Below are 10133 nucleotides of genomic sequence, written 5' to 3' on the forward strand. Positions count from 1 at the left end.
TTCTCTTTCAAAATACATACAAAGTCTCCCCCACTTCACCATTGTTAACATGTTAACTTCATAAATACCCACTGACACGTAGGCATATAGTAATGGTAGTTCCTTTTTTTTATAGGGCTCACTATTTCCATGGCTACTATTCTGCAGCCGACACTACCCACCACTTGGATTTTAGTTTTTACCAGACAATTCTGCTATTGCCAATCAAGACTCTGATATTTTATGAGTTATTTTATTACATTCCATTAATTTGTCCCTGAAAACTTATTTGGCCTGGGTGTTCTAAGTAGAGTTGGCTGTTCAAAAGTCAACAAGTATAATTAAACAAGGGATTTTATAGTTTAGGGTTTTAACATTTAAGTCTGCATGGGGTTTGATGTTCTTGGAATTCAAATCCCACAGTGGGAATTGAGTAACTTTACAAGGAGGGTAACTTTCACCCATTGGCTTGCATGTGAATTTGTGTAGTTTAATTTTATTTAAGTTTAAATTAATCTTTGAAAGTATTCAACACATTCTAGCAAAGATTACAGATACAGAGAGAGCGAACCAGAAACTCCATACAAAAAACTCTCATAATATTCATCTGCAACTTAGACGGCACAAGCAAAAGTAAAGAGCACAGAAAATTACCTTTATATGGACACATTAATTAATACTCATGTATCATTGGGTTATGTTTGTTTTGTATTAGTTGTTCCAATGAAGACAAGTTAGAAGATTACATCTTATTATTCTTTTAATTTATAATGATTGTAAGTTTTATTCTTTTAATTTATAATGATTGTAAGTTTTATTGAATAAAGTGTTTATATATTTGTAACAAATTGTACATCTATCCTAATTTTTATTTAATTTTATATTTATTTTGAGAGAATATCTAAATATAATTATAAAAATTGGGAAATAGTTTAATTTTTTGTATACATTCTCGCATGTAAGATTTGATAGAGAGATAGTCACCTAAGATCAACAAAGCTAAAAACAAGAATAAAGAATAAGAAGATCAATTTATGAAAAAAATAATGTTATTATATTAAAAAACACGTATAAAAGAAATGATAAATAATGAGCTACATGTGGGTATTCGTAGGATACACCTCTAAGACGGATACTTTACTCTTTTGGCTTGATATTTGAAAATCTTCATTCATCTTTTAGCTTCTCCTTTTTCTTCTCCATATGCTCTTATTTTGTTTGGATAGGTTATCCATGTGCTTCCAGTATGTCATATTTTTTTTTTGCTTTAGGGTCTTTTGGGAGTTTAAGGAGAGTTGTTGCATAAGAATATATTAGCTCATCGCTACCTTCATATGGAAGTTGTGAAATCTAGGATACTCATGGTTCAACCACTTTCATGATGGTATAATCCTTACCTACTAGGCACACAATATCATTAATATATTTTTGGAGCATATCGCGGGCTCTTTATTAAGAATAAGTTATTGTAGGGCTTTGAAGAAACCGCAATAGATTGCACTAAAATATGTGACACACTTACAATGTTTCATATAGTTTTGGATTTGTCTTGCAACCAGTTAGTTTGCTTCCCAAATTTTTCTCACAAAAGTCGACAATTTATTCATGAAGTGGAAGGTTATACAAATAACTAGTGTTCCATACTTGAACTAGTAATGGGTATTCTTCATTTGTTGAATATTCTCAAGAAGCTATTCCATAAGACCTCATAGAGATCTATCTCTTTCACTTCTATTGCCATATGATGTGCAATGTATGTTGAAGTATCTATAGTAGAGTCTTAGCAGTTTGTGTAGTACACCTTGTATGTAATCCACATTGTTGCATAGGTCACATTGCTCAATATGTGGTTTTCGTTACATCTAGACTCCTTCATATGTAGCCTAGTCAATTGGTTGATAGTCATTATTATAGATATCTTTGAGGAATTTCTCCACATGCACTTAATCTTATTATTGCTTGAATTACCTCTATTGTAATGCAATAGGATTTATGAAGGTATGAATACTCATCATGAATTCTTCTAAAAATTATTTTGTTCCACCCCTCTTCTTTTGTGAAATTTGTGAAAATCCTTCTATACATCTAATATATGTTTCCTTATTTGTTGGTATTGCAGAAGATACTTTATTTTTCCTGGTTGAAGGAGAGTTTATTTGAGTGGTTCAAATCCCATGTGATTAATCTTTGTGTGTGGCCCATAGAAATATTTGCACATATCCTTTGTGTATATGACATCCACGTGCACAATTAAGAAGGCCTCATCAAGATCTACCTCCATAGCTTAATAAGAAAAAAAATTGTATTTGGGCTTGACCTTCTAGGAGATAACAATGAAAAACAATTTGATCACTTTTATAGAATGTAAGTTAATAACTAGATCACAAAAGTAAGAGCAAGGGTTTCAGAGTAGCAAGTTTGAGATGTGGGACAGAGAAAGATAGCAAAATGTAAAAGCACAAGTGAGGAATGACAAGATGTTGTGTAGGTTTTATAGAGCTAATGGGGGGAATATTATTGATGACAATAGCTACTTTTGGCTTCCCATGCTTTTCAAGTCATTGGGTTTCTACAACTTATTTTTGGTGGGTTATTTCTATTTTACACAGAAAACATGTGATACATATTATACATTTAGTATAGTGTGGTATGCATTAAAATTTAGTCTAAATAAAATAAGAATCTTTCTAATAACTTAAGTTCTAATCAATTTGTAATCTATTGCACCCTACTAAATAATAAATCATTCAAGAACAAGCAATACAAAGAAGGATAAAGATAATGTTTAGCGATCAACCAATTATATTAGACAAGAGAAACTAAATCCAAGAGACTATTAATCCATTTAAATTTAACAAAGATGAAGGACATTATAGCTCATTATAATCCAAACTTAGAAATACACACTTAGTTTGAATCAAATATCCAAATTCAAAAATTTAGTGTAATGATTCCTATCTTACAAATAATCCATATAAAATTATATATTATTTATATATATTTATTTAATTAAAAAATTGACTATGAAAAAACTATACATATGTCCATTGAACCTATGGATAAAATAAAAAATGTTTAAGTTTTTACTCAATTGCTAACTATTGAACTCCCCTAGTATTTTTAGAAAGGACAGATGACTTCAATTCCACTTATGAATTATCATTAAAAAAAAAAGGCAGCGTGCTGCCATTAGAAAAGAGAAGAGGAGATCAAAAAGAGAAGAGGAGATCAAAAAGAGAAGAGGAGATCAAGCCCTCTCAAATAAAGACATCATATCCATCTCAACTAAGACAACAGAAGAATTTATTTCTTTCAATTGCAATGTAACCTCAAAGAAGACATTTCTTTTGAACACAGTGAAACTCAAAAGAAACTCCATTGAATGATGATTGACCACACATAGAGGCCAAGAAAAGCCCTCCTGAACAAAAGTAACTTAAAAAAACAGCTTTCAATTTGGGCTGAATGAAATCCCTCTTCAACACCCATCAACAAATCCAAAAACTAGAACCAAAACTAAATAAACCCAAATACAATGGACAACAACAGCCCAAATGCAGACAAGGTAGCAGCTTTTATAACTATTTGAGACCCACTACTCTTGTCTGGAGGTGGAGGTGGAGGTGGAGGTGAGACAGGACCAATTGCAGGCGCAGGTATGTCAGAAAATGGCGGTGGTGGAGGATGCCTCAAACTGGGTGGAAGCCCCTCCCCAACACTCACATTTGCCTCAAATCTCAACCCTGCCATACACTCAATCCCATTTTGCTCACCGGAGAAAAAATAGTTCATCCCCGGTATAGTCAAAGGAACAGAAACCGTGACATTGGTGTTCGGCTTGCTGGGATCCATTCCCAAAACCATTTGAGTATCGTCATCCTCAGAGTCGTAATAATCACAGCTAACATAAGTCGATGCGTTGTATGTCTGTACAACACTATGGTTGAAGTTGGTGTTGAAGACTGCAAACAGATCAAACAAATTTAGGCTCTGAAATTAACAAATGAAATGAAAATGGGTGAAGATTGATCACTTACTCAAGTAGTCGCCGAGGCTAAAACTCTGGTTTTTTGCCCACTTGCTGTAATCAGCTGCTGTTGAGTTAGTCTGATCATCATATGACCAACCGGCGGCGCCGCCAACTGTGAGATTTTGATAGGCCTCTGCTCCACCTGCAATGCAACACATGAAAACAAGCCCTGCAACAGCCCAGAACCCATTGCCCATTTCCATAACTCCAGATCTCAATGCTTGTGATTTGACAGCCTGATAAGCTGTTAATGACATTTCATTGGAAATGGAAATGGGTGTTTTTTTAATAATCTATGATATCAGCCCATTTACTTTTGGTTTTAGAACTCAGGAGGCATCTAACTGAGTTACCAATAGATTTTAAGATTTGAACTCTTGATTTCTTTTCCAGAATATAAATTCTCCGTTTCATTGTAAACATGCTCACTTCATACCTGCTCTCTGACGCCAAGGCATATTTTAATGGTAGTTCCATATTTTTTTATAGGTCTTTGACTCTGTCTTCACTATTTTTGATGGCTAGTATTCTGCAACCGACACTGAAAACCAATTGGATTTTAGTTGAACCAGACAATTTGGTGATGCTAATCAAGACGCTCTGCTATTTTATGAACTATTTTATTAGCTGAAAACTTATCTGGCCCGAGTGTTCTAAGTGGAGTTTGGCTGTTCAAAAAAGTCAACAAGTATAATTAAACAAGGGATTTTATGGGTTAGGGTTTGCATGGGGTTTGATGTTCTTGAATTCCAATCCCACATCACATGGGAATTAAACTTTACAAGGAGACTAACTTTACCAATTGGCTTGCATGTGAATTGCATGTGAATTTTTGTAGTTCAATATTTTTTTAAGTTTAAATTGATCTTTGAAATTCTTTTCATTGATCTATAGTGTTTTCGAATTAGATTGTGTAAGAATTTTAGCATCAACGTTTCAGATCACACTCCCTGATCCATCATCACGATGAAATAGAGAGCTGCACAAGAGAAAAAATAAGGTAATTTATAATGTGTTTGTTGTTAAAAGACTGAACATGATTCTTCTTCTCATTTATAGATGTTTAGAAGTTTTATTGAATAAATTGTATATCTATGTTAATTTTATATTTATTTTGAGAGAATATTTAAATATTATTATACATTGATAAATGATTTTTATTTATTTTTAATCTTTTATCTATTATTATTTGTATACATTTTTATATGTAAGATTTTCTAGAAAAATAGTCACCCAAAATCAAGAGAGCTGAAAACAAACACAAAGAATTAGATTGTCATTATATTTAAAAACGCGTGTTTAAAAGAGATGATCAACAATGAGCTACAAGTGGGTATTTATAAGATACACCATTAAGATATGTGAATATATAATGAATGTAGGTTAAGGAGATGAAGTCGCATTTGTGGGCAATATCTCCACCAAATAAGGTTGTATAAGTCACATGTGGAACCTACCCAAATAAATGCCTATCTAGGCAAGCATATCCTATCATGGGTAAATGTGCAATAAAAGTGTTGGTTTAAATTAATTTTATTTATCTCCTAGGATATGGTTACACTTCACTTAAGCTTACTTAGGCAATTGCATAGGGGTAGTTGGAGCATTTCCACTTTAGGTGGACTTATCCTTTCCTACGATGCATAGTTATTGTGTTGGGTGGTTGAGTTCTAACTAACTTCTACCTACCCTTCCATTTCATTGAGCCACATGTCATTAGTGGTTGAGTTCTAACTAACTCCTACCTACCCTTACATCTCATTGAGCCACATGTCATTGTTGTGTGCTCTTATTTTCTTTTGCCTTGCCTATATAACCAGGCTTATGTACATTGTTTAATCATCCAACTATTTGCATCTTGATGGGAATATAGTTTGTTCTTGTCACATATTATCCATCATATTCTTGTGCTTTCAATTACCTCTAGATCTTGGGTGGCTACCTTCATAGCCATTTTTTTACAAAAAGAAATAAACTAAACACAAGAAAATTAATATTCACAATTGTCATAAGTGTGGCTAAGGTGGATAGAAAAGTAAATATAGATAAATGGCTCCCAAGAAATGTATAGTCATGTTAGGTACACATGTGTAAAATGATCTCATAAATAAAATGGAAAAAGAAAACCCATAGAACATAAGTTCCTCTAAGAGACAATGAAGAGAAAATGTCTAGGTGACCTCCCTAAAAGAAGTGAGAAAGTTAAAACTCCCTATAAGAGAAAAAATCCCTCCCAAAATAGAAAGAAGAAGAGAGAATGTGCAACCCACCTCAAGTAGCCTCATGTGTCAATAATAGATGCTTGATGCTAAATTCTAAAGATGGTATAAGATCTTCAAATAATATTTCTTCCCTTATGAAGAAATAAAGAAAAAAGGTGTATGCAAGATATCTTTCCATTCTTAAAAGGAACAAGAAAGAAGAAATATTATAATGTAAGATTTCTTTGGAAGCTAATCAGATGTGAATATGTTGATGGTGAGAGGTGCCACACTCAAATCAAGTTCTAGGCTTAATTAAATAAAGTGACAATCCATAACCTCATAGAAAAAATGTACAATAAAATCCAAACATGAAGATGACTTTTTTTGGATGTTATTCAATGATCTCTAAGCCAATATGAAACTATGACAAATGTTGATAGGATGAATTAGGTGTCATGTAATATTCAAGTACATTAAGAATAGATGTGTGGTTCTCACAATAGGTAACAAAACTAAACTACTGAGAATTTATTACTCCTATAGAAGATTTCAAAATGAATGATAAATCTTGTGTCGACTTGAATTTCATCCTCAAAATGCTACCTGCAACATGTTAGTTTCACAAAATACAAAGGAAATGCTACAGGAAATTCAAACTCAACCAACGAAACTACATGAAATACATATTAATTCAAAATACTTTTATTACCTTCATGATTTATGTCTCATTGTGTCCTAACTCCACTGTTCCTGGTTGCAGATGGTGTGCTCTCAGACAAGCATTGATAGCTTCCAAGATGGCATATGAAGAATGGATTGATAATTGATAGTTCACTAATACTATGATATGCAATGCTAAATGACTATGCTAAATGATTATGCTAAAATGCTAATTGTTTCAAGATTAAAACTCACAGATGCATAAGTTTTCACAAATGATTAGCCTACAAATTCACTTGAAGTCTAACTCTCTCTCAACTCAAACTCATGATTTTATAGACCTTGAGAGGATAAGATGATGTGGCCTGGATCAACGGTCATGATCAGATCTACAGATTTGGATGGTTGTGAGCAAAGATGAAGGTTGAGAGAAAGGGGGAAGGAAAAGACAAGTGTCACTCATCTCACCTTGACTGGGTTGCTGACTGAGGGAATATAGGGATGGCTGGAGAAGATTTAGGCATGAGAGGACAAGTGGACTCAAGTCCTTCCTAAGATGTAGGGATGTTGGAGAGAATATAGAAGAAGGTTATGAAATATGTGTACGTACACAATATTTCATTAAGTTTTGAAGTTGAAGATAAGTGATGAATTAATATTTAAGAAATATTATTTTCCTTAGCCACATGATGGATGAGTTGGCAAAGGGAAGATGAAGTGGAGATGGAAGGTGAGTTGGAAAACAGATTAAATAATTTAAGAAAACATTTAATATTAGAGACTATAGGATAGGAGAATAATCATTAAATATTAGATATTTAAATGATTGGAGGAAATAATTAAATATTAGATATTTAATTAATTGATTAGAAGAATAATTAAATATTAGATATTTAATTGATTAGAGGAATAAGATAGATGAATTAATTAATAAAATATTTTAATTAAATTAATTAATAGAAAAGACATGAAATGAATTAAATAAATTAATCTTTTCAAATTAACTATATAATAGAAGAATAATTATTAAATAAATATAAAATATTTATTTAACCGCTCATAGCCATTTTTATGTGTATACATTTTGCCCCTCTTTGAAATGATGTCAAGACAACATTGTTTCAAAGATTAAATCAAGTCTTGATAGTGTGCCTGATGGAGATAAAAATCCTGATTGTGTGCCCCCTCAGGAGATTGATCGTGAAATTGTTGAAAATTTTAGTTTGAATGATTGATCTCATGATGATTGAAACGTTCCATCAATTAAATTCATTTGTAAAAACAAATTAAATTTCCCCATTGAAAAGCATTAATTACTCTTTCAAATATTAATTATAAAATTAACCAAGGTTAATTTTAATTTCATTTTCATCCTTGTCAGCTTGTGAAGAAAATTGTCTTGGTGAGGTGGTAAAATGGTGATTCCTTTGGAGAACCATCGATTTGAGTGTGTTCGACGATATCAGCGACCTCCTGAGCATGGGTTTCTGGTATGTATGTTATCCCAAGCTTTGTTTTCAACTTGTAATACAATTTTTTATGTTTTTTGGCGCGTTTTTGGATTTTTTAATGTTTTTTGCGAATTTCGGTATTTGGTTAGCACTTTTGCATTTAGGTTTAACGCATTTGCATTTAGGTTTAGCGCATTTGCCAATGTTAGCGCATGTGTTCATTTTGGTAGCGCATTTGCTTAGGTTAGCGCTTATGCATTGTATGTTTGCGCTTTTGCAGCTAAAGTTAGCGCATTTGGTTTGTTTCGTGCATATGTTCATAGGGTTATCGCTTTTGTTAAAACAATTAGCGCATATGCTTTGGTTAGCACCTGCATTCAATATGATAGTGCTTTTGTTAAAAAGGTTAGGGCATATGCTCTAGGTGAATGTTTTTGATAGATTTCATAGCCAAAAATCACTTTGTTGATTAGATTTAGGTGTGTCTGATGCACAATTATGATGAATAGGTACGTGATTGATTGATTGATGTTGTTTGATAGATCGATTTGATTTATTTTGATAGATTATCTCTAAGAAACCAATTTAGTTTTTGATGAAGAGCATAGCAGAGTTTTGATTGAACTCGGTGATAGATAGAAAACCATGATTGATAGGTTTAAAATGATTTGATTTTATTAGATTGATATGATAGATTAGTGATCTCTTGGATTTGATAGATAGATGAGTGATGATTGATCGAATTCTCTTGGTAAATAGGAGAAGCGTGATGTTCTCCAGTGTCGGGAGAAATTCTCGGCGATGCGGCACTTAGTGCCAGACCTTACACAGACAGAGGTGAGACATATAGATGCTTGTGGATTACATCATCTGTTATACATGCCTGGTATTACCCATAATAGGGGTTTGTTGACAACATTAGCCGAGAGATGACATAGCGAGCATAACACTTTCCACCTACCCATGGGTGAAATTAGTGTTACCCTTGAGGATGTGTATAGGATTCTTCATATCCTAGTGACTGGCGAGCTAGTTCAGTATGATTTTCAGGATCGTGTAGGGACATAGGCTTGCAGAGCCGTATTTGGCGATGAGAGCATCTCGAGAGGAGAGATCCAATGGGAGGATATGATTATGTATTACAAGACTCTCCTTGTGATTCTTGTAGGTTTGATTGGGGGATTTATTTGTCCAGATAGGAGATCTCGAGGTTTTTCTGTTGGTTGGGGTGAGATTCTTCAAAGCATGATGTAGCATCGGACTCGATATGCGTGGGGTGTTTGTATGCTTTCTCATTTGTATCATGATCTTCATCAGGTTGTTTATGATGAGCGTGCTAGTCTATCGACAGGATGTACACTTTTGCAGATCTGGTGTTGAGAGCACATTGCTATCACTCGACCTATCCATCATAGAGTTCATGGAGAGAAGCAGCCATATGTTTATCTGTATGCAAGCATCCTTACTCAGCATAAGCTGGGTAAGATGAAGTATTGGCGTTGGGTTCTTGATTCCTTGGATAGTGTTACTTGGAGACCATATGTTGATTGTGAGTCGTGGATGGATGATGCACGAACATTACCATTTATTATGCAAAGTAGATATCTTATTGGTCAGACTCCATACATTTTTGAGAGACAGTTGATGAATCGCATTCTTAAACAGTTCGGTATCATTCAGCCTATGCCTACTGGTGTCATGATATATGCTCGGTGGTATAGAGATAGGAGAGATCGGGGACCTTCTTTGTCATTTGAGATTGCTCATGCAAAGTTTCTTGCTACTCCTAGGGTGCCTTATGATATGAGA

General features: G+C 33.6%; 1 protein-coding gene across 1 annotated transcript; it reads right to left on the bottom strand.

Annotated features, from left to right (window-relative positions):
* Positions 1–3265: 3265 nt before the first annotated feature.
* On the bottom strand, positions 3266–4445 carry LOC131049043 (early nodulin-like protein 18). The gene is made up of 2 exons (XM_057983047.2): positions 4017–4445; positions 3266–3941 (listed from the first exon to the last, which is right to left on the bottom strand). The coding sequence occupies exons 1-2, from the start codon at positions 4264–4266 to the stop codon at positions 3496–3498; spliced, it is 696 nt and encodes a 231-aa protein (XP_057839030.2). The 5' UTR covers positions 4267–4445; the 3' UTR covers positions 3266–3495.
* Positions 4446–10133: the final 5688 nt, after the last annotated feature.

This window comes from Cryptomeria japonica, chromosome 11, assembly GCF_030272615.1.
Source record: "Cryptomeria japonica chromosome 11, Sugi_1.0, whole genome shotgun sequence".
NCBI classification, from domain to species: Eukaryota; Viridiplantae; Streptophyta; class Pinopsida; order Cupressales; family Cupressaceae; genus Cryptomeria; species Cryptomeria japonica.

Bases quoted from the DNA above. Each gene is read 5' to 3' on its own strand.
- LOC131049043 (XM_057983047.2), bottom strand. From the start codon at position 4,266: ATGTCATTAACAGCTTATCAGGCTGTCAAATCACAAGCATTGAGATCT. The intron at 3,942-4,016 runs GTAAGTGATCAA...ATCTGTTTGCAG, and splicing joins TAGCCTCGGCGACTACTTGA to TCTTCAACACCAACTTCAAC.